Source organism: Poecilia reticulata, linkage group LG23 (genome assembly GCF_000633615.1).
Source record: "Poecilia reticulata strain Guanapo linkage group LG23, Guppy_female_1.0+MT, whole genome shotgun sequence".
Taxonomy (NCBI): Eukaryota; Metazoa; Chordata; class Actinopteri; order Cyprinodontiformes; family Poeciliidae; genus Poecilia; species Poecilia reticulata.
Window position 1 is genome coordinate 11338599 of NC_024353.1, and position 24608 is coordinate 11363206.

Genomic DNA, 24608 nt, shown 5'->3' on the forward strand with positions numbered 1-24608 from the left:
GAATTAAATTCTTAACCTTGTTCCTGTTTCAAGTTCTAAAGCAACTGGGCTAATTTGCCAACTGAAAAGCATTTTGAAATTTTTTCTTCATGGTCGGTTCAGCCAAAGTGTTAAGAAATATATCTTTCTTCCATTCCCCATATGAATTAAACTTTTAATTAGCACCCGACCCCAACAGCAATAAATATGTACGGTACACACACACATAAGCAAAGCTAGTTTTATTAAGAAAATATTTGAAGAACATGGAACATGACTTCACCAGAAAACAATTTGATAAATATGTATGCGGTTTAAAAGTCTGTGCATTAGTCACTCAGTTCCTCTTCGTCACTGAAGTATGCGCTCTTTTTAATCCTCGGTTTCTTAGAGTCTGAGGATGTCGAGGCATGGGCATTGTCCTCTTCCGCTTGCCTTTTTTTTTTCTTCTCCTCTTCCTCCATGTGAGCTTGCTGGAGAGATGCCCCAGAAACACAGTTTGTTAGTTGACATAAGCTCTGTTGTAGAAATGTCTTTTCATCAATAGTTTTGTAATTCTTGCACCACATAAATGCTGGTATGCTCAAATGTTTGATTGGTGACTTTGTGGGAAGGTCCCAAACTTTGGTAGGGCAATGTGACGTGATTTTTGGAATTTAAAGTTTTTGCTGTCTCTAAATATAGCTTCCTTCTGAGATTGGCCAGTTCTTAGCACCATCCATGAACTCCAACTTTCTGGACAAAAGAATCCATCGTGTTTCACTGTAGGAACGAATGGTTCCTACTTTGAGGGTGAGGCACAGTATGATTTTTTTTCTGCACCACTTGCTTTGTATGTAGGCCAGAAAGTTCAAGTTTGGTCTGATCTGACCAGAGAACCTTCTTCCACATAGGTTGTGGTAATCTGCAAATGGGACTTCTTTAAGCTTTCTGCATATTTTTCTGTCTTTTGGCCGTACTTAAATTATGGTAAGATTTTAACTGAAGCAAATCTAGCAAGAGACTTTGGTTATACACATGCTAAGTATAAATATGTTACACATATGGCAATGCTGAGAATTACCTGAAAAGCTATGGCTTGGCTTAAGCTGTCCAGGGCAGGGTCTTCTCCCTCCTCTTCACTTTCTTCATATTCTTCACTAAAAGAAATGTATATGTATATAGATGTATAAAAAAAATAATATCTATACCAAGTTATACAAAAAATACGGTTATTCACTATAATACAATTCCTACATATGCTCAGGTTGTTGAGGCCTTTTCTTCTTCTTCTTTTCTTTCTTTTTTGGCGGTTCCCTCTCGCCAAGCAGGTTATTAGGACATGCATAGCTCAGATGTCCCGTTTCCTGTGATGCATAGGTTGAATTTACAAAGTGCGTTCCTACAAGTCCGCCTTTCCCAAAGTTGCGTGTTCACTCACCCCACATTCATAACATTTGGTCTTGTCCGTGTAGTTCCGTCGCCTTATAAACTCTGCTGCTCGCCCGTTGTCTATAGCGATGCTGGCTTTAACCGTTCTGCCAAATAACTGGGAGGATAAAGAAATGTCCTTTATGCAGTTAACGTATTAAAGAAACGTTGACAGAACCCTGTAGTTTATGCAAGCAGTCATTCAGTGTTGTTTACCTGTTTGTTGTTCACTGCTCGTGCACAATTGTGAGCCGCTTCTCTGTCCAAGAAGAGGACAAACGCCACTCCTTTACTCTGTCGGGTGAATTTATCCTTAACTATTGTAACCCTGGAATAAACAGCACAGAAATTGTGAGCAGATTAAATATTTTCTAACGCTACAAGCCAGACTTTTCTGAAAAATCAATCCAACTTGAACTCAAATATATTTTGTTGGCTATACAGTACTATTTCATAGTGGGGTTTTTTTTGTTGCTCTTTTGCTACAATTATGTAAATTGTTATGTATTCAAGCTAAACGCCTAACTTAATGTTTTTGCCAGAAGCGTCCAAGTGTAAATGCATCTGGTGACATCAAACAAGTAACAACGGAGGTCAGGGAAGCCTGCATTCATCAAATTAACATTCAAGTTACTAAAAAACAAAAAAAACAAACAAACATAAGGTCATAATTTTTCTGTTTTCTGACTAGTCAAAAACATTTGGCAGTCAAAAAGAAAGAAGCATACAGATGAACAGACCAGGTTTTCATAGTCTATCCAATTTTTTGGTTTCTTTGAGGTGCCTTGTGTTGCAAGGCATTTGGCTCCAAACTCATGGTACTACCAAGTACAAGCAAAACAGAATTATTATTCATTTGTTTTTCTTCAGGATAGCCTTTTAAAAACTTTGAATTTGGTAATTTCATGCAGGGAAAATCTATATTTAAGTGCCCTATATTTAATTTAAAATAAAATGTTGAAATTAACATAGCATTTCAATTCATGTGTGGAATGGTTATGAAACAAAATACAAAAAAGCCAATACTTACTTTACAACTTTTCCATACTTTGTGAATAACTGCAATGACCCAGGTATGTATGTTAGTTTACAAAAACGGACATATTAATTGATTAAAATATGTAGATTTTAACCGTACTAAGACTCTTTGCATAGAATGATTTTCAAAAAAAGTCAGATTACCTTGTGCAGGTCGCTGTTTGTCAGAGAGAATGGTAGATTTGATACATAAACTGTGCTTTTGCTTGGAGCTAAACCCCCACTCATAGTGGACAGACTGTTGATGCGAAACAATCATAAAAAAAAAGAACATAATCACTTATCAATTTGAATTCAATGTTGTCATGTGGCTTTGTGCACGCAAGTGAGTTCAATGCAAGACTTACCTATGTGGATGCCACTAATAAATCGCAGTTTGTTTATGTCAAAACAAGAAAATCGTTGTGTTTCTAAATAACGAAGCTAACAGAAACAAAACGCTGCCTGCTCGTCGCAGCTTGATGACGCATTCGTCCTAATAAATACGTCTTGTGTAGCAACTCTGAAAGGCTAGGCTAGCTAAACGGTGATAAGAGGTGAGACTATTTTGATATTTTCCGCTCTGAGAAATTGCTTTTTTACTTGCTTTTTAAAATACGGTTGGTTGTACCCGACCAGAAGTGCTGTAAATATTTGTTTTGGGTAATTTATGCGCTAGTGACTGAAAGCTAACCTGCACTTAACGTCAAGCAAAACGTGCGAATGTTTGCTGCACAGACTGGTTAGCCGAGTTAGCTCTAATTTATCTTTTATTCTGCATTGAGTTGGTGTATTTAATACATTAAAACCAACAGTGTTGTGATAACAAATCGCTGTCGAAGCTAACAGGGCAAAGGTGAGGTGTTCTTTACGATATTCTAGGACAACAAGTCCAAACGAAATCGGTCAAGTTAAACAGAAACTAGATGTTTTTGTGGTAAAATAACACTTTATAAGCTTCACATTGAATTATCTTGCATTCGTGTTTTTTTTTTTTGCTGTGTTATAAAACGTTCTGTCAACTTATGTTTTTATTTTCAGATAAAGATTTGTGCATGCTTTCTTCAGAAATGTTTAGCTATTCCATTTATGCCATTGAAAATCTCTCCACAGATTGAAGGTCGTATTTCCCGAAAAGCAGCAAACTTGAAAAGTAAGTAACCAACCAAGCCTTTATAGTAGAGGCACCATTTAAGGGACAAGTAAACAAAACGAGGGTTGCATTTCACAATCTCCGTCTTCTTCGTTTTATCAAAAATACTACTACAAACTTGTACACATGTAAATTCTATTTTATGTAATAGACGAGCAAAGTGTTGCATTGTTGTGGAGCAGGCTGGGGAATCTGGTAACAGTACAACTACCGGTGGTGATGTTGTAATAAAGTTCTGTATTTTGTCACATCATTCGCAAAGTACAACTCATAAATTCTACGGATTGAATACACATGGAGAGAATTCTGTCAAGTGTTATCATTTTTTTTGTACTTTTGATGGTTATGGCAAACTGATAGTCAAAACTAATGTTATGTTGGAAGATTAGAATATTGTGGAGAAGTTAATCAATCAATCAAGTTTATTTGCGGGTTATTTTCAGCAGCAATGCGGTTCAAGGTGCTTTGCATACTAAAAACGAAAAGTGATGAAGAAAACACCATGCAGTCAACAATTGAACAAGAAATGCATTTTGATGAGTGCCATCACCAAAATAGTACACATCAAATATGCTGGTCAGTGTTTCATTTATTATGGTTCAAAAGCAACTTTAAACTGGCAGGTTTTTAGGCTCGATTTAAAGGAGCTTCAGCTGTTTTGCAGTTTTCTGGAAGTTTGTTCCAGATTTGTGGCGCATACATTCTGATTGTTGCTTCTCTGTGTTTGGTTCTGGAGACGCAGAGCAGGCCAGAACTAGAAGACCCTGGTGGTCTGGAAGGTTGATGCGGCAAGAGCAGCTCTTTAATGTACTGTTGTGCTAAACCTTTCAGTGATTTATAAAGTAACAAAAGTGTTTTAAAGTATTTAAAATAAATAATTTATCTGTTCTATATTAGAAACTCATTTCATATCCTAATCTAATTTACTCAAAACGCCTGCAAACGTTTTCAGATGGTCTCTTTGTGGGTTAGCAGGCTACACAAACATGAGGAAGACTGCTGACTTGACAGGTATTCTGGAAATAGTCTGTGGCGCAGTCTACAAGGAGGGTAAGCCGCAAAGTCATGGCTAAAGAAGTTGGTTGTTCAGAGTGCAGTATCATATTTATAGAAAGAGTGGAGATGATGGCTGTATTTGTGTGAAGTAGCATCTAAACCAAATATGACAGAAGCATTGATCGTTGCATTTAATTTGCAAATCAAACTCTGAATCTAGAGAATAAGTGGACAATCACAGAATCCACATTGCTTCAAATCCGGAGTGAGGTTTCCACAGTCAGTTGTTGGGGTTGCCATTCAGTCTGCTGGTGTTGGTCCACTCCGTTTTCTAAAGTCCAATCAATGCAGCCATTTACCAAGAAGTATTGGTGTGTCTCTGTTGACAAAGAAATGCTGACTTCCATTCCTCGCAGTGGTAGGGAATGGCACCTGAAGGAGGTGCAGACAGCAGGGTGTCACCGAGTCTGACTGACCAGCGGCAGGTCTGACCTGAACCCCATATAGAGTTTGAGGTATTGTCAGAAGGACAATACCTCAGGTCATCTGCACCAAGCCAGATGACCTGAAGGATGATTTCAAAGCAACCTGAGCTGCTGTGACACTTCAGCAGAACCACAGGCTGACCACCTCCCGCCGCTGATGCAGTAAATGATCATTTTTCGCTGATCTTAAGTAATATCCTAATTTTCGAAGCTGCTGATTTAGTTTTATTATTTTTATTATCTCTAAGCCATCATCATCAAAATTACAAGAATTAAATGCCTGACACATTTCACTCTGTTACACATCTATGCAATGCAAGTTCCCCTTCTGAAATTTTGCAATGTCTTTATGTTGTTGTCTCTTGACAGTGACATACAGAAGAGACAGAAGTATACGGGATGTGTATGAAGACCGCTTTATTCAAGAAAGACCAGTAAGTGTGTAGAGGCTTGCTTTTTTAAATGTTTAATTTTTGCCCTTTTCATTCGGAGCAGGCGTCGCAAGCTTTGTTTGTTCCAACAAAAGCATTTTTTAGACAACAAAAGATGTACTTAATTATTTATTCTTTTCCAAGAATTCTTACTTTCCACGCTTCTGCGCAGGGTCCGTATCCAAGGGCAGCCGGAGCCGTCGAGAGGAGAGGCCCGTTTGGCAGACCGGAGGACGAGTACAGTCGAGGCGGGTACGAATATGAAGGAGGGCCCCGTTTTTACCCGAATGGAGGCGGCCCTCGAGGTTTCCACGACGATCAGAGGGGCTACCAAGTGGAGGGCCACCACTTTCCTGAGCGCAGAGCAATCCCACCAGCACGAAGGGTAAAAATAAGACGATCCCTTTGTTCATTCTTTTTTGCTTTACTATATCAATGTTTGCTTTGATCAAATGTTACATTATTGAGGTTGGCATTAGTGTCTTTATGTGCCGTCGTTCTACCTTCAAGTCTTGATGAAAATTAAATTGCATACAAACTAGACCTTAATTTACAGCATTTCTTTTTTCATTATTTGTATTTTTCAAAACTTTTTTGTAGGAAGACTTTCCATACAGAGTACCGAGAGAAGACCCTCATGCGGGACGATCTTTGGAGTTTGGGTAATTATTTCTCTTTTCTTTTTTTCTCTTTTTTTTTTGTGCTAAAGTCTAAGGTTGTTTGCCAGGATTTCATTCAGTACGCCGGCCTGTTTTGAATTAGAGTATTGAAATGGTGAGCACATTTTGTGAATTTTCCATCTAAAAACCTCATTTCTGCACCACAATGATGAGTTGATCATGAATACCAATGCTCTAAAATTTCATTGATCACCCGTTATTACACATTGGCTCACACAGCAATGGTCATATAATTTAGGGAACTTTAGTTTGACGTCAAAGAATCTAAAAGTCCTTCAATTGTTCTCACTTTATCGAAGATCAAGTTGCTAAGGGCAACAGGAACAGGAGGGAACTCCAAACATTCCTCTCAGCCTCCAGAACTTTTCTATAAATAAGTTATTTGTATTTCCTTCCCTTAGTGTTTTAGCACAACGGCTTCTATTATGTTTTTAATTAAAATAAAATATTTATACTTTGTAATAACGGAGAAGATTAAAAAATATACAAGTGAATGAACTGGCACTGCAGAAAAACTGTTTACATTATTCTTTAAACGCCGTACAATTTTAATTGCTGCCACAAATCATTTAATAATATTCAGTGAAATTAACTAATTAAAACGAGGCAGGATAAAAATCCGGACTTGTTTCATATATTTCATTTTAAAAAATCGTCTTAGTTTTTCAACCACTTATCGGTGCTTTTATTAATTAATGTAATTTATATTTTCTCCCCTCAGTGCTCGTGTACCTCCACCTCCCAGCGTGAGAAGCCAGGGCGTTTATCCAGCTGCCAGATCGCTCCCAGAAAGCGGGGAAGACACATTAGTGCAAGCCATCCGCAACCTGGACAGAGGGTATGAAAATCACCGACCTGGGCATCCGTGTCTTATGTCCGTCTCAGACTAATTTTAGAAAGTCACTAGAGGCTGAAGACGCAACATATAGGATAGATGGTTCAATATTTTAATCCAAAATGAAGTTCAGTACATCATAGTAAACGCTAGATGGCGACTTTGCACTGCGTTTTTGCCTAAATGGAACTGTGAACAGAAATTGCGGCAAATCACCGAATCTGATATCAAACGAGAACAATTTTCCAGTTTCCACTTGAAATGTTGGAATACGACAAATATAAAACTAATATGCGTTTCTCATTCTTCCAGTGAGGACAGGGATCCTTACAGGAGGAAGGCAGCCCTGTTTCCTCCCCTAAGAGAACGCTCCCCTGTCCGCCGCGAGGTGGCCCGCTCCCCTCACAGTCGCTCCGGCTCCAGCGTGAGCAGCAGAGGCTACTCACCGGACAGGGCGAAGAGCCTGCCTTTTTCCACACAGCAAGGCAAGAGTATGTACAAAACATGCATTATTGTTTTGTTTTTTTTATTTGTATATTTTAAAACTTTTTGAAATCGGGGTCATAAATAGCTTGAGGAGCCATTTACAATTCTTTTCAAGATGTTAATAAATCTTGAACGTTTTCATATTTTACAATAGTTTGTTGGGGTTTTTTGTGATGAACCAACACTTGCGTAGTTTCGTACTGTGAAAAGGAAAGAAAATTCAACGTTGTTTTCAGATTTTATTTAAGTTTCTTTGTAAAAGTATTGAAAACTGATATTTCCTTTCTGCTTCCCAGTATTTCATTACTTTGCTTTGATATTTCGTTCTCTGGAACTCAAGCTACTAAATATTTAGTTATTGGACCAAGTCCTTCAAAAAATCCATTCACCATAAGCATGTCAAGCATTTTCATTAGAGATCAAATTACATTTTCAAAAAGATTGAATCCATGTAGGCATCATTAAACAGAATCCATTGTTTTCCATTTCTTTTGTTTGCCTCACCTCATTCTGTGTCTTTGACTGACAATCTGGATGATTGGCTTTTCCAGATTTGGACGGTCCAGAGAGTCACACAGGTGTTTCTGAGCACCTCTGGGGGGCGCTCTTCCCTCAGAGCGGACATGACATTTTGGGTCTGTACACCAACTCACGTGACCGAGCTTGGACCTGGGTGATGTCCTTTCTTTTGCATCCTTGTTGTGCACAAAACACGATGAGGACTGCTTCAAAGTTAAACAAATTAAAAGACATTCTGGAATCGGGACATTTAGTGTAAACATTTAAAGTTAAAACGCCAACCCAGAAACTAGTATATGTTTCACCCAGGTCTTAAGCAAGTTGTCTCATGAGTTTTAAATATACAATAACCTAGTGGGGGAGTAATCATTAATTAGAATAAGGAAGTCATCTCATCTTGTTTAGTGAGGTACATTAGCACATTTCATTGTTCCTAATCATTTGCTGTCGTTGTTACAATAGTTTTAATTCATAGTAGAGTTTGTTTTTTTGTTTTTTTTGACAGAATTCACACATTTTACCCACCGATAGATCTAATGTAAAACACATGAAAGTGCTAAGGTATCTCTTTATGTGCTGCATGATTTTTTTTTTTTTTGTTGTTGCCTTCAAACCTTTAACTTTCCAATTTACTCTGAGAGCTGGTTCTATCCTGTGCTTTCCATCTCACCTTGAGCTTTCCCCTGTGAAATAAGTCTTTGGTTTATTAGTATAGGTGCTTTCTTTACATTGCAGAACAATAATGGTGTGTTTTGGTAATGATTTAACTGGTAGGGGGTGCATGATAAAATGACCTTAAGGCGGAGAAACGTGACTAAACCTTCCATTAAAGGGACCGGGTCATAGTTTTGTGTTTTTCATGTTGGATGCCCCAGTTATTGTCCTCGGCTTAGTGATTTTACGGTTTGGTCTTCCTGCAGGGTATGAAGAAACTTGTACTGAATCCAAGATTATTGGTAAGTAAAGTTCAGTCTAGTTGTTGATGACCAACTTGGCATGGACTTTTATTAAAATTATTACTGATGTCTAATGCAAGAAATCCCAGTTTAGCAGTTTAATTGTGCTTTCCATCCATCCATCCATCCATCCATCCATCCATTTTCTTGCAACCTTGTCCCTTAATGGGGTTGGGAGGGTTGCTGGTGCCCACCGCCAGCTAACGTTTCGGGCGATAGGCRGGGTTCACCCTGGACAGGTTGCCAGTCTGTCGCAGGGCAACACAGAGACACACAGGACAAACAACCATGCACACACACATTCACACCTAGGGGCAATTTGGAGAGGCCAATTAACCTGACAGTCATGATTTTGGACTGTGGGAGGAAACTGGAGTACCCGGAGAAAACCCACGTATGCACAGGGAGAACCTGCAAACTCCATGCAGAAAGACCGGGGCGGGGAATCGAACCCAGAACCTTCTTGCTGCAAGGCAACAGCTCTACCAACTGCGCCACTGTGCAGCCTGGAACCTTTCCACTTTTTATTTTACAGATTCACAAATCCCAGGATATCTCATTGGGATTTTTTTGTGGTAGACAAACACAAAGTTTCCTACGATTGCCCTGTACTTTACTCCATCCTAGTTCAAGCTTCACTGTTCTGCAGCTCAATGCTGCCACTGTCTTGCTTCACAGCTACTGTATTCAAGGTGCTTTGCATCTTTGGGTTTCCACCACACATAGTTTTAAATGCATGTCACACAGTTCAAATTCCTCTGACCAGTACACTGTCCATTGCATGTTTCTTATCCTCTACAAGAAAAGGGGCAAAAMCTCTGAAAGAATACAACTATTCTTGCAAAAGCACTTGTTGGAAAGAAAAGTCTAAATAAAATAAAATACACATTTCCTTTCATCCCACAATATTTCTCTAATCAGTCGCACTAATCCCAGAAAGTCAAGAGATGCGGTTTCCAGTACAAACTGAATGGAAAATGAAACGGTTAAATCCGAGTAACTCGAGTTGACAGAAAGCGTTTCTAACGTGTCCTGCAGGAAGCCCCTCTCCTCGTTTCTGTCGTTCCGTCTGTCAGGGCTCGTAAAGATGCCACCAGCTCATGCTCGGGGGAAGCAGTGGGAAGAGGGTGTAGCGTGTCTGATGGATATTCCTGAAGCTGGTGTTTCCACTGGCGTATTTTTATGTTTCTTTCCTGGGCGCCAAGGGTTTACTTTAGTGTTTTTTTAATTGACCCAGAAAACTTAAATGATTTAAATGCGAGAAAAGAAGGGAAAAAAAACTATACTAAAGAGCTTGACTGGTGACCACAGTCAACGGGTTGCTGTGTTTTAGCTATGAAAGCTACGTTCCTTTTTCTTGCTCTCCATTTCCGTCGTAGAATCCCAGCTTCTCATCACTTTTTTTTTTTCCAACCGCTTTCCCAAAGCTCCTTTTTCTGGTGGATAATGTTTCATGTTTGCCCCCATTTTAAAGCTCAATGTATCAGTCCTTTGTTCTCTTTCTTCTTTGTTTTCCCTAAAATTGCAGACAAAATTCCTGGCTTGTCACGAGAAGGCTCCCCACAGAGTGCGACATCAAACAAGGTGAGCAACAAAGGAACGTCTGCTTAAATTTAAAGATATTTCGAGGGAAGTGGAGCATAAGAACCCTTTGTTGTTTTTAACAAACAACCAACTTGGGTTTAAATTTGCTTGCGCAGCAGCTCTAAACAACTTTATTAATCGGTCGCCCTGCTCTCTGCCTTTGACGTCGACCGGCAGGGTGCATCTGGAACTTCTTAAATCCCATCCTCGCTGTAAGCGTTCAGTCCCACTGAAGCATGCTAATGGCTTTTAAAGCAGCGTTCAGCCGCAGCATAAAAAGCCATCAGGCCTGCACTGTGTTTATCTGTGGTATAAGCAGACTTCAGTCAGATGGACTGATAACGGCAGAGGAAAGTGGCTCAAGTGTTGACCAAGTTTTTAAAAACTACTTTTAGTGTTGCCCTGTGTACAGCTCCTGCCCAAATTGTAAATAGTAGTTTGTTTTGCTCATGCCATCCATCTTCAGCTGCGCAGAGGAGGGTAAATAAGATCAGATGTGATTGCGATTAGGGAGCTGTGTGTGTTTGTGTGTGTGTGTGTGTGTGTGTGTATAGAGGAGGCCACCCAGAAGCAAGGGGTTAAGTCAGTAGCCCGAGTCATAACTTTATCACATGATCTTGACCGCAAAGACAGCGGAGTCCCAGCAGAGCTCATTAAGATGTGTTTACGCTGTTTACACTGAACAATCGTTTCCTTATTCAGATCAAGAGTGTGTCTATTGGACGTTTCGATTTTTTTCGAGGTGTCGATGTCGAGTCCCGCAAGCAACGCTGCGGACTTGAATTTGAGAGGCTTCTGTATTTTACGCCTCATTCAGATCTTGACCAAAAAATGTAAATGCTCCGAAAGAATTGCTTGTTAATCACTTCAGAGTTTATTCCTGTAAGTTACGTAGGTTGTTCAGTGTTGGAATTGAACAATTTTTGCGACCAAAATGTTGTTCTGTGAATCAGTATTGGTCTTCTGGTTTTTTTAGGAGTACTTGACTTTTATTTTTTACCAAATTAGAAGGGAATTAAAACATAAGGATGCACTTAATTTATGCAATAAATTCTGTGTACTATCCTTTGCAGAAGCAGAAATTATCTGGTTGACAAACAGAAATTGGCATGTGGATGAAAGTGTGATGTGCATTTGTGTTGAGCCCACTTTACTTGGATACCACTAAATAAAATTAGCAACTATAAACTTGAGTATCATTTAATCTCAGCAGATCCAGTTTTTTACAGGGTTTTGGAGGCTTGTTAGAGAACATCAGTGAACTAATGGCATCATCACGGCATTATGGGTCAGAGAAAACGGTGAAGGTTAAAGCAAGGTTAAATTATCCAACAGTATCTCAAGCTGCAGACATTTTAAAATCTCTCATTATCCCAAAATGAAAACAGTATGGCACAACTGCAAACCTACACTGACAGGCCGGGCAATGAGAACATGATTCAGAAAAGCATCTAAGAAGTTCATGTTTAAAACTGCAGACATGAACAGCTCAAGTGGGGAAAATCTGTTGACTGATAACGATATGAAAGAATTTTATGCGCAAAAGAGCTCAAACTATTCCATTTACTGTTTGCATCCCACCGTGATCTTCTCCTTGTAGCTTTTGTAGTGAAAATATTAGCAAAACACTTAAAAAAAAATGCTGCTCTAAACATCTCAATTAAACAATATTCCGTGTACAGTAAGAGAAAATAATCATTCTATAGGTAAAAAAAAAACAACTTATATCTGCAATGGGACCCACACTGGTTGGCCTTTAGTCATTTAATTTCCTTTTGCCGTTCCGAAAACGTTGCCCCAAACTGCTTTTGCAGCGCCGACCTCATTTCTCTAAAGTGAAGTTGACTTGTAGCGTTTTTACAAGTCTGTGGTGAGTTTACTTTAATCAAAAACCCAATGAAACGGCTCTATTATGGTCACAATGGTGTTGTGGTTTCACTGAACCAGTTCAGAAGAGGTCTGGTCTACCACAGCCACAATCAAAAGCTGCTTTTTCATTTTTTGGGACAAAGCGAGAGAGAGTTTTAAAAACCGAGAGGACTGTGTGCGTTTTGCAAGAACGTATTTAGTTGGAAGTATAAAAAAGAAACGACACAAACAGCTGGGTAACAAATGAGTTGTTGCAAGATACAAACATGCCTCTGTCTGACGCATGTCCCGTTCAATCAATGCTGTGATAAAAGTTTTACTGTCCCACCTCTCCTCACACGCACACACACACACATGCATACACGTGGTTCTGCTGGGTTTGATCTGTGCTGCGGTGCATTGTTGATGTGTTCCCGGGGCACATGCCCATAACCTTGGCCGAGATGAAAGCCTTTTGCTGTGCACGTTCAGTAAAGCTTGTTCTAATAGCCTGGGTCACTGCCTGCTGTGGCCGTACTACACACACACACACACACATAGGCAGGCTTTCTGGAGCCATCTCTGACTGAAGAGACCAAAGAGGAGGGTAACTATAGAGCAGCTCCACCTCTGGCTGTGAGCCAGGGTGGTCTATGGGTGGAGAGCTGGATTTGGAACAAAGGAAAGGTCACCAGGAGGTTCATCTCTGCACAAAAATCTTCTTTGTTGCCATTTCATATTTGGCCACGTAAAATAACAAGATACGTGGATTCTTGCGTCTTACAGAAGTATTCTTAACCTTTGAACTTTTTCGGGATAGGCCAGTGGAAATCTGTGCAGACATGTGAAGGTGAATGAAAAGCATGAATTGTTTTTCACAGTTTTAGAAATGAAGAACTGAACTGATGTGTGCGTTTCTATTCAGCCACCCTGAGTCGGTGATTTGTACAACCACCTTTTCTGCAAATAAAGCTGCTAGTCTTGAAGGGTAACGATCAGTTTTGCCAATTTTTTAAATCTTTGTTCATTCTTTCTTGCAAGATGTCTCTAGCCGAGTCCGACCGGATAGAGAGAGTCTGAACCCGTGTTCAGATCTTTCCACAGATTCCATCACGTTTCATGGTGGGGGAAGAAGCTGTGTTCAGGGTGAAGGTTTGTGCTCTAATATGATCAGCGCAGCTATTTTCCACGGCAAACTCTAAACAGGATTTCTTACCGCTTGTTTTTCCAACAATGGTTTCTCTGGATGTTCAGTTTGTTCCATTGCCAAATTCTCCCGCTTTTTCTCCCGACCTCTTTGCTGCTTCTCTGATTTATGCTCCCCTTGTCTGGTTTTAGGTGGGCGGCCTCGTCTTGGTGGGTTTGTGCCATATTCTGTCCGTTTTTGGGAGACGGATTGATTCTGTGTGACACGTTCAAAGCCGAGGGTATTGTTTCATAACCAAACCCTGCGTTGAACTTCACCGCAGCGGTACCCCTGATTTGTCTGCTGTGTTTCTTCTTCTTCATGACAATGTTTGTTCACTAATGTCTTCTGAAAAGCCTCTGAGGCCTCCACAAAATGGCTCTATTTCTACTGAGATTAAATTAACAGGACTTTGAAAAGCAGTGCTGAATAGGTTGCTCTGGATTTTATTTTAGGGTATTTGAGTAAAGGGGGCTGAAAACGAAATGGCACTTTAAAAAAAAAAGTATTTGTTTTCACTTTACAACTACTACACATTGATCTTTCACATAAAACTATAACATTGAAGGAAGTTTGTGGTTAAAATTGGGGGAAAGTTTGTTTCTACATTTGCGAGTTATCGTTTTTTGTTTTTTTTTCCCCGTTTAATTTTTGACATATGTAGTAATAGCTTCTGCTTTGTAGCAATAATTTCTACCATGTTGACAGGTAGAAAGCACTGCTTTCTCAGTCAGTACTAGTGCTTGGAGAGTCTCATGTTATGAAAATCCCTGGCAATGGCAAGAATACTTCGCAGACGAATGCAAACTGTTAGGACATTGGAAACATAAATCCTAATTTAATTTTAGACCATGCTTAGAAAAATAAGCTAAAAATATCTTGGAATGAAAATGTCTTTTTGTTGTTGCATATACTCTAAAAATGACCACATTCACATTATTCCCCATATGTGGAAAAAAATAAACAGCTTTGGCTTGAGAGCAAACCTAGTTAAGCCTTTTTTTCCATCCACTTCAAATAAGGCTCTGAAAGTTATGGTTGCTTTCATTATTAACTCGAGCAAAGGAGGCCGAAGCCTGACAAATGTGATCTTTCAGACGTGCACAAGCGTGTACGCAGGACTTCTCCCTGGAGCTACGCTCGGCACTGAATAGGAAGGAATAATTGGATGATTCCTTATGAGTTGTGCTTTTCATTTTTAGACCGCAGCCGGACGTGATGCTCCGTCGCTTGTAATGTCTTTACTCGGACTTCTAGAAACGAAAGATGACTTGGTCCGTGGCCCGTTTCCCCCGGATGAATGAGCGAACTTTAGTCCTGGTTGGGCGGCTCTGCTCCCTGGCCGTCAAACTCTCGTAGAATCAGGAAATGAGCAGGAATGCGTCCCCATTTACGCACAACTTCCAGTCTGCTCGTTAGAAGAAGGCTTAATTTTGTTCGCGATGCTTCCTAATTTCGGAAGTTCCTGTCCAAAACCAGACAAGTCAATGAGTAGAAACCGCTCGAGTATTATTAGATTAGCTTTGATACTTAATGAAAACATCAACGGGAATCCTGATGTTCCCTTCTGCTTTTCTTTGTAGTTGTAGTTGTAGTTCAAAGTTGAGCTTACTCATTTGCCAAAAGTGACTCTGACTTTTCATGTTGGAAAAGCTGCTGTAGAGCTAAGTTTGACCTTTTTGCTACGCTTCACCGACTTTGGCTTCCTATAAAAGAAGTAACAGTAGGTCAGGTCATTGTGATCCACTGATGCTGGGCTTCAGGTTACTGACCCACATTCCTACACATCCTTGGTGTTTTGTCATGCGATTTCAAGTGTTTTCCAAGTCTTCCTTCGGTTCACAGTCATTTTTAATCTGCTTTTCAGTTTCTTAGCTTCTCTTTAAAGCCAGGATTCACATGCAGCTCTCTTCTCCTCTCCTTACAGGAGGAAAGTAATCCACCAGAGGCAGAAAAGGAGGAACCAATCGTGGCTCCGGTCACTGAAGACAGCAAAAAGCCTACAGAGAACCTAGAAGAGAGGCGAACCATGGCCATCGCAGCCAAAGCCAAGGAGATAGAAAAGGTACTTCTATTTCAATGAATCTACTTGGAACCAGTGATCTGGTATTTTTAAATATCCCAGTTGAATTTATTGTGCTGCACTTGAAAGGTGCTGAGATGGAAGCATTTACATTTCACCGATAAGGTTAATGAACAGTCTTTTCAGGACGGCTTTAGAGGAAACCTTACATTCTTTCTATCTGATTTGCAAATGAAAATAATGCTACTTAGGATCAACTAAATAAAAAAATATATAACACTGCTAATGAAGCTCATGTATTCTGCCAATACTGTGTAGAAACTCAAAATTAGGCTTTGAGAGTCTGTGATTTGGTTTTGTTGCAAACGTTGCTATAATGTTCTGAAGCTTAAAGTTTTTTATTTCTTTTTTTCTTTTTTACTTCTTATAAAAGTATCACGTTAATACATGTAGCTCTAGTAACAGTTTTGACAGCAACTGAACAAAGCTCGCCACTGAGCAAAGTTTGGGGCTAGCTGTATACGCACAATAAATGCGAAGGATTTACGTTTAACAGAGCTTGCAGCACCCCAGGCTAAAGGTTCCAGACCTGCTCACTTGTCTAATGAAGGCCGTTCCCGGACCAGTGAACGCTACCGTTGGTTTACTCAAAACCATTAAATCCTGAGCTAACTCTGCCCTGAAGGACACATTTCACTCTCTCACGTCGAGCTGCACCAGCGAGCCTGCAGCTTTGTTGCAGTGCTGGTGCTGACGCCGCGACTTCCCTCCTGCTTTTACTGCCCAACTGTTCAGTCCTTGTGGTCTCATTCTAACTCGCACTACAGGCCACTTTAACTGCCTCCTCTCCCTGGTAAGCAACATAATCTTGCATTGAAAGATTTATTTGGGGGGGAGGAAATGAACCCAAAGTATAGAGTTCTTTGTCACGTTTCAATGTGTCATTATGCTATCTTAAAATATTTCTATACTGATGCGTGTGGCTGATTCTGTAGGTCAGATTTTTAATTTTAATGCAATATTTTGTTTCAGAATGTGTCCTGCTTTATGTTATCAGAGCTCTTTGTCAAATAACAGTTGGGGGGGGGGAAACAAATTAAATATTTGTGTTTTTTTTTTTTTTTGCTTCAACAACTCCAGCTTTCTGTTCTGTTGTTGCTCTCTGAAGCTTTTATGATTTCCAGATTTTGAAGGTTGTCATTTGGTTTTTCATAAGAGACCAGACTGTTGAGACATAATCCTGCCAGACAAAAGTAATTTAATCAACATTTCTCAGTAGAGTATAGATCTCTACTGCTTTCTTCCTTTTCCTCTTAGTTAGTGAATTAATTTTTGAACAGTTGGTGCTTCAGTACACCAACTAAAACCTAAAAGCTGCTTTCACACCGACTTTGCACCAGCAGCTATAAAACGTCTGAGAGCGCTCGTCAGATTCGCTGGCCATAATTTCCCATCATCCCTTTAACAGTCAGGTAAACTCACTTGGTTTATTTTGCACCATAATGACTCAATTACCCTCACTTTTGCACGCCAAAGTCAAGGCAGTATCCCTCCTCACATGACGAATGTGGGCCACGTGTTTGGTTTTCTGCTCTCCGTTTTGATTTAATGCCCTCACAGACACAAACACACAGAATCAAGCAGCTCCTAAAAACACTCGGCGACCGTCTGACTTCGAAACCTTTAACAGGCCGCCTCAATCTTGAAGCTCGCTTGATCTGAAACTCGGCCAAAGTGGTTGGAAGTGAGTGACAAGGCATGCAGGCTAAGAAAGGGTTAGTTTTACTCCTCACTGCGCAGGCTGCGGAACAAAGGCAGTTTTATATCGTTGGGTTAGGAGTATAAATAGATTTGGCCGCAGAAGAACTGTTGAGCGCTTTGTCTGTTTTTGTTCAAAAAGATTGCAGAGCTGGATGGGGATGGTAGTCCTGTTTTCCAGTCCGTCTTAATCTACATTCTTTGGCGAAGGGGAGATGCAAACACACAACCGAGAAAGTTTATACCCGCCTTCAAAATATCATGTTTGTTGTCATATAAATATAAAAACAACTCCAATGATTTTGTTACATAACTGTGCACATCTATAAATACTTTGGTTTGTAGATCTTCTGATCTCACTTTCACATTTCTTCTTGAGTTCAGACTCTTAATTTATAATGAATCTGAATATCTTATCACTGTTATTATTTTACTGATATTTGCTGATCTAGTGGTCAGCAGAATCATAAAGATTTATTGAACTACTGACATTCTAAGCGTCTGATTCGTCTCTGCAAAGCTGCCAAAACAATGACAGATGAGTTTATGCCTCTTTACAGTGTCAGTAAAGGGGAGCTGTAAAGATAACAACCTTATCTATGTATAAAGTGCCCTACAGAGAGCTTTTTTTCTTCTTCTGCTGATTGGATAACCGGATGGATTTTAGGAAGTGGGACTCGTTTTCGGCACATTGTTTTGTAGGAACGGCTTCTTCCTGTATTAATAGAAGCCGCTGTCCGCACACTGATTGGACGCATCCTGAGAGAATAGTATAAATAGTTAGCTGCTGAGCGAGACCGTCAGACGTGTGAATAACATCCCAACTCATGTTGTACATACACAAGGTGTGTGTGGTACACACCCGGTTTACAGGACAGGGTGTGTTTGATTTGTGTCACCATCTGGTTTGGAAACTGTATCCTGATGACCAGCGTACGTTTCCTCTGAAGTGATTGATGTGACTGTTTCTTCCTATTGTTAAAGTAAATCATTTAAAAACCAACAGCACTTTTCCTCCCCTCCCTCTGCAAGTATTTGTAGAAGGTTGGATCTTAAGCAAACAGCTTAATACTAACCTGAAACATTTGTAATTTTTTGGGGGGGGGAATTTAGTTTTAACATATAAAATGGTCTAGCCAAAGCCCTGACCTCAACCAGCAAAAAGTTTAGTTACTATTCTTTGGTTCCTTCCACAAATAAAAGCAGAGATGTGCTAAAAGCTCGCTAATGGCTACCAAAAACTTTGTGGTTTCTCCTCAACATGCTAAGGGAGAAACAAAATTTTATTTAATTTGTGCCCATAATGAGTTTCTTTTAATAAACATTTGCATACGAAGGCTTATAACACACCTTTTTTTATTTTTATTATTTTGCAGATTATCACTTTTGATGCACTAATGGGTCATAAATATTGACCTATGAGCTTTCAGGTTTTGTCCAACTCTTGCTATCGTTCCACCCATCATAGACTGTATTACAGACACTTGGTTCTGTTTGCTGATTGTGGGTGACATGTTTTACTTTTTAAAGCCTATTCTATAGATGCAAATAGATAAACTCTGTTTGACAGCAGCAGATCTTTGTTCTGGAACTCTCTTCTCCTGCGTTGTGTTCTAGGAACGATGTGAAAATCTATAAATAATAAGTTGGTGAGTCAGAGCGCCCTGCAGTGCAGAAGCCACTGTTGGTGAGTGACTGAAAGTCTGTGTTGCTTGGCCTAATTTACAACACACAGCCTGATGGGCACATACTTGTATTTATGCATTTTTACTTGAGCTGTGTTTGTGAATCAGCCCTCTAGCTCATTTACTTGTGTAACATCATCAGTGTCTGTGAATTAATTTTGTTCTGACTCAAGAGAAGGAAAACTCGGGGATAGATGGGGCCGACTAGCTAATTAAATCTGTCACGTTGTGAAATAGTGTCAGTTTCTTTGGCTCATAAATGAAGTTATTCAACCTGGATAACCTGTTGGCACGCACAAACGCTTATATGTTGGGAAAATTGCATCATATATTCATACCCTATTCTGTATTTTTCACATTTTGCCAGTTATAGCCCATGTTTCTTCTGGAATGTGTTTCAGTCAGATTGGATGGTGTGTATTTTAGATATGCCTTCTTTTTATTTGTTTTTGGGGGATTTTTTTGCCCATCTTTCCACAGATTCTTAAATTTTCTATGCAATTTTAAACCGTATAGCTTTTGCTACTTTAGATGTGTGGATCTGTTAGGTAAGGGCCTGCTTGACCTCTAGACGACTTTAAATTCAGACCTACGGTTCTTGAATCTGCTCTAAAATGCCAACAAAGAACTCCAACAAGACCTGCTAATTGCTAGGAGTTTACAAAAAAATTAAGTTCACAAACTATTTTTTATAATATTGGATTTCAGACTAGAATAGTCCATTCCTGAATTGACAAGTTCAGAAGTTTTCTAATAAAGCTGTTATACTTAGATGCTACAAAACTATAGATTAGCCCTACACTCTGAAATACACTCTGAAAATTAGAACTCAAGTTTACCATTGTGTTTGTTTGGTTGTTTGAACCTACAGACAATAAGACTTAACTAATATTAAATCAGCTTTTAACATTGATCCCCAAAATGACTTAAAAATAAAACGTAAAAAAAAATTTAATAACTGAATCTGGAAACTGAGTGTGCAAAAGTATTGATTTGGTCCGGTCTTTGACTGGGCCATTCTTTTTTTTAATCTATCTGAATAATTCCATTGTTGCTCTGGCTGTGTGTCTTGACCAATCCACCTGGCTGTTAAATCTCAGCCACAGTCTAAGAGTCTTCTGCAGCATCTTAAAAACTTTTTGCTTTTGGGATTGTCCTTACCATCAACCCGGGACAGCTTCCTGCTACAGAAAGACATCGTATTTCACTCTGGGGTAATATCCTTTTTAATAAAACCTTCACTCAGCTGCTAAATTTATACTGAGATTAAATTGCACACAGACCGTTTGCTGCAATCCCACTAAAATAGTTTGTGGTTGTAGTTTGTTCAAATGTGAAAAGTTGTAAACAGATTGATGCTTTTCCAAGGCAACGTTTATGTTTTACCCCTCAAACATGTGTAGAAATGATAGACTCACTTCACCGTGGAGGATTTTGAAGCACAGAAATGTCCTTTGCTCATTTAACGGCCGACGTAAACCTCTAAAACACCAATTAATTAATTAATTTTTTATTGTTTCTCAGCTTGTTTCAAGTGGGCTCATTAAGTACAAGAGGAGAATGAAGTCTTTTATGTTCTGACACTGCTTTGCATGTGTTCACGCCAGAGGAGTAAGCTCGAGTGTAACGCTGTGAAGTGTTTGCACCCAGATGACGGGTAGAGAAGGACGGAGGCGGTTCCCCAATGTATGAATAATATATGAAAACTTCTCAGTTTTTATTATAGCCAAATGAAAGTAATCACACTGCCCTGTCCTTTAGGTCTACAGGCAGGATTGCGAGACGTTCGGAATGGTGGTCAAAATGCTGGTGGCAAAGGATCCCAGCTTGGAGAAGCAGCTGCAAGTCCCGCTCAGGGAGAACCTCGGAGAGATACGCGAGCGCTGCCTGGAGGACCTCAAGCATTTCATCAAAGAGCTGGATGAGGACGTCCGGCTTCCAGAACCCTCCGTCTGTGACTCTGTCACTCCTGCCATGTCCCAGAAACTGTTAAAGACCGGAGTGAACCACAGCTCGTCGTCTTTCTGACGCGCTTCGTCTACGTCCGCTCCGATTTAATGAGACTGATGATTTTTATTTTATGTTTTTTTGGGGGGGATTAACAGCTCAAATTTAGGATTGCTGGACTTGAACATACTGCAGGTCACAGCAACCTGAGGAACTCATCGCAGGAGCGAACAGTGTTATTTTTGAATGGACCATTTTTACCTTCAGGTTTTCTATGAAAAATGTAAAAACATTACAGTTTTTTTGTTTTTGTTTAAATAATATTTAAAAACTACAAGTCTCTGTGGCTCTTATGATATTTAGTATGGCATTCAGTTTTGAAGCATGATCTCACATTTTGTAAGTTTTGTTTTCTGATGTGTAACTTGAATAAATATGTATCACTCGGTGCTGCAATAGACAGAAATCAAGTCGTCGTAAAAATTTGTACTGTTAAAATATTTGAAATTGCCTTTCTCAATCTGACATTTCTGAAAAAACAAAACGCGAAAAGCTTGACCATTTTTAGAAATTCCCAAAATATACTAAGAGTCAGATCCATCCTTCTGTCTTGCAAAGATGTAATGTTCTTTCCCATTTTGAAAAGTGGCTAAAAAGGAAAAAGGCCTTTCGGATTCATACCTCAGGGAAACCAGAAGTTATGGATTACTAATTGAAAGTTTCTAAATCGTCCGACTTAAAGTAATTGGGCTAAAGAAGTTATATTGTAAAAATCCTCATGCAGTTCATGTGCATTCCCAGAGTTATGAAGATTTTCACACATTAACTTGAATGACTTGCCCCGTTCTATGGTTTTTTTTTCCCCCCCCACAAGCAAATTATGTCCGTCATATGTTTGCAGAATAGAAAGTCAGGGATATCTCCCCATTTTGAAGAGACATGGAGAAATTGCCTGATTTTTTTGTTTCTTGTCTTGTTTGTAACTCAACACAAGAAGTCATGGATTACTCGTAAAGTTTTTTTTGACAAACCTGATCAGCTTAAAAAAAACTAGAAATTGAAGACGATACTTAAGTTGTGTGTATTTAAAAGGAGAGGTGTTTAACTTTTATTGAAAGGGCTTTTGATAAAGAAATTGTCATTCACTACCAAGTGAATTTTTATAAATCCTCACCCAACCGTTTCAGTTTTGATAGCTTAAAAAAAAAAGCTGTAGGGTGTAGATGTGGCTGTCGTTAGCAAGCAGCTATTTCCTTGTAGCCATGTCTTGACTTATAAGGAAAACGGACGGCCTTGGCTTTGAATTTTTATCTTCTACTCTTTCACATTTCGAAAAGAAAGAAAAGTATTCCTTTTTGTCACATATTTATGCCCCAAGACAACGGGTAGTTATTTGTTGTCTTTTCCATTTTTCTTTTGGCAACTTTTCAAAATGGAAAAGAATCTTAAAAAAATATATATGAATAGAACATTTTTGCAGGAGAAGGTTCTAGAATAAACTTTTTTTTTCCTTGTTGCCAAATTCCATAACTAGGAAACGCTCCACTGAAGTGAAGGTATTGGTTGTCTTTTTGCAAAAGTTACTTTAAAACTGGAAATAACTTGTTTGTCCTTTAATTTAGAAAAATCTATATTAAGTGTTTTATATATAAAAAAAGTTTGCTGAATTTTTAAGCAATTTTATCTTATGGGATCAAGTGCAAATATTGGAGAAAAATGGCAACCTGGTAAAACCTTGTCTTCTTTTTTTTTTACATCTGTCTATAGACATATTTGAGTAACTTTCTGTATAGTAGCCATTTGCTGACTTTTGAAGGTCAAGACTACCTTGCTTACGTTCATATTTGCTTGTTTTCCCCTCTTTAGTATGTAGAAAGTATGTCTACTTGAAGTCAAAAATAGAAGAAAAACGCATTATACGTTCCAAATTGTATAACCCGATTCAACCAGAGCATTCTTGAACAATTGGAGAAAAAATATTTATTGCAAGCACCTTTACATCACAGAGCGCACGTTGGTTATCTTAGAGCAATGCTGGTGGTCAGGTGCAAGTACAGGTGTGTCGCTGCCAGTTCTGTACATGGTTTGTGATTACATAATGTGGAAGGTGTTGCAAACATCAAACAGGAATAATGTGGCCTTTATCTGAGGACAACTTGGCGATTCTTCTCACTTAAGCAAAAACTATTTTTACACTTTTAAATGAGTATAAAATACTAGAACTGAAACTTTAACTTATTATTTACATTTTTATGTTGCCTTAGTAAACATTAAATAGTTATTTGGTTAGTTTGTTGGCTCTACTTGCATTGTTAACCTCTGGGGGTGGGGGGGGTGTTTTTACCGTATACCATATTTACCCTTGCAAAACTATTAACTGAACATAAAATCCTCTCTTGGCAAAATTCCAAATTTCCACTGGTATTCAAATCCTATCAATGTTGGAACATTTTAGCCAGCTTTACATACACGTAAGAAGTGTCTAAACAGCTCAGTAATGGCCTCTTTACAGAATATGACAGACCGAACTGAAAAATCTTCACCTTATTGCTTTGTGTAGTGCACTCCGTAATATTAATGACATGGTTCGCTAAGAAATGATACAGTTTTTGGAGCTATGGCCCTTTCTGCAACCAGTCTGTGAGCCGTGGCTGAGGGCCGTGAGCGCGGTCACCCTTGTTGGGTAGTCTTCTGCATAGTAGCGCCCAACCGCTCGAGGTTGTGGGATTGGTTGGCCAAGAAAATACCCCTCTTCCTCAGAGTCTGACGACGACGACGAGCAAGTTGAGCACCAGTCATCCTCGTCTCTGTGGAGACCCATGAAATGTTCAAACCGTGGGTCATTCTGGTTGGAGCTACGGAGCATATAGTCAGATCGGGTTTGGGAGTAGGCCAGCGGCAGCATGTGTGCAGGGTTCTGAAGACGCATCGCGCCGTACGGCGGACTCACTATACCCTGCTGCTGAGGCTCAAACAGTCTCTGCGCTCTCTCTACGGGTACCATGTGAAGGGCGTTGTCCGAGCGAGTTTTGCGGCTCCTGTGGCGCCGGCCCTGTCGGTGGTGTTGGGGCCTGCTTCTGCCGTGGTGGCTTGTCGAGTGGCTTCTTGCTCTGCCAGGTTCATCTGGACAGTGCGCTCTCCTTTGTGGCTTCTCGCTCATGGGATGTTTCATAACACTAACCTCAAATCCATCATTATATCCATTGTCCACTGTGTCCTCTGAGAACTTGACCATTTGAGGAGGCCTGGATTGCGACTTGCTCCTCCGTATGGCCGGAGCTTGAACAAAGGATCCGGGTAGGCCCTCTGAATGTGGAGATATTGCGTGAAGTCCTGTGGGAGCCCCAACCCTCATTCCAAGCCCTATCCCACTCTCTGCCTCCTCAACTCTCTTTTCCATGTTAAGACTAAGGGAGTTTGCACTGTGGTGTATGTGGGATGAATTAAATGTTCCCATGTTGCTCATTTTCTCGCACTCAACAGTCATGGAAGAATCCTGGATGCCATGAAGGTTGTAGACTGTGGGTGCATCCCCATCCACTGATGCACCTAAAAAAACAGTGAAGAAGGAATATTTATTAGAATATATTTTTGAGATCAAAAGTAAGAAGAACCGATTTAAGACATTAA

At 39.7% G+C, this 24608-nt stretch overlaps 3 protein-coding genes across 14 annotated transcripts in view; 1 reads left to right on the forward strand and 2 right to left on the reverse strand.

Moving 5' to 3' along the window:
• pphln1 (periphilin 1) overlaps positions 1 to 21444 on the forward strand; it is a 78041-nt gene extending 56597 nt beyond the window's left edge. The window contains exons 1-13 of one of the 11 annotated variants that reach the window (XM_008401001.2): positions 2878 to 2963; positions 3520 to 3559; positions 5410 to 5474; positions 5644 to 5856; positions 6072 to 6133; positions 6873 to 6989; positions 7299 to 7477; positions 8024 to 8107; positions 8912 to 8947; positions 10476 to 10531; positions 15493 to 15630; positions 20639 to 20717; positions 20793 to 20884. In XM_008401001.2, coding sequence (XP_008399223.1) covers position 3559; positions 5410 to 5474; positions 5644 to 5856; positions 6072 to 6133; positions 6873 to 6989; positions 7299 to 7477; positions 8024 to 8107; positions 8912 to 8947; positions 10476 to 10531; positions 15493 to 15630; positions 20639 to 20692 — 1005 coding nt within the window. In that variant the 5' untranslated portion in view covers positions 2878 to 2963; positions 3520 to 3558 and the 3' untranslated portion in view covers positions 20693 to 20717; positions 20793 to 20884. Of the gene's footprint in view, positions 1 to 2877; positions 2964 to 3046; positions 3263 to 3519; positions 3560 to 5409; positions 5475 to 5643; positions 5857 to 6071; positions 6134 to 6872; positions 6990 to 7298; positions 7478 to 8023; positions 8108 to 8911; positions 8948 to 10475; positions 10532 to 15492; positions 15631 to 20555; positions 20718 to 20792 lie in introns of those variants that run through there. The other 10 variants (XM_008400990.1, XM_008400993.1, XM_008400999.1 and 7 more) reach the window with 10 other exon arrangements.
• On the reverse strand, positions 205 to 2883 carry zcrb1 (zinc finger CCHC-type and RNA binding motif 1). Its single transcript, XM_008400989.1, has 8 exons — positions 2775 to 2883; positions 2572 to 2665; positions 2420 to 2448; positions 1606 to 1717; positions 1400 to 1507; positions 1216 to 1325; positions 1043 to 1118; positions 205 to 452 (listed from the first exon to the last, which is right to left on the reverse strand). The coding sequence occupies exons 2-8, from the start codon at positions 2653 to 2655 to the stop codon at positions 309 to 311; spliced, it is 663 nt and encodes a 220-aa protein (XP_008399211.1). The 5' UTR covers positions 2656 to 2665; positions 2775 to 2883; the 3' UTR covers positions 205 to 308.
• A 1499-nt stretch (positions 21445 to 22943) lies between the features above and the next one.
• The window catches only part of prickle1b (prickle homolog 1b), a 29103-nt gene continuing 27438 nt past the window's right edge, over positions 22944 to 24608 (reverse strand). For both annotated transcript variants that reach the window (XM_008400984.2, XM_008400983.2), the window contains exon 8: positions 22944 to 24527. In XM_008400984.2, the coding sequence (XP_008399206.1) occupies positions 23569 to 24527 (959 nt within the window). In that variant the 3' untranslated portion in view covers positions 22944 to 23568. The remainder of the gene's footprint in view (positions 24528 to 24608) is intronic.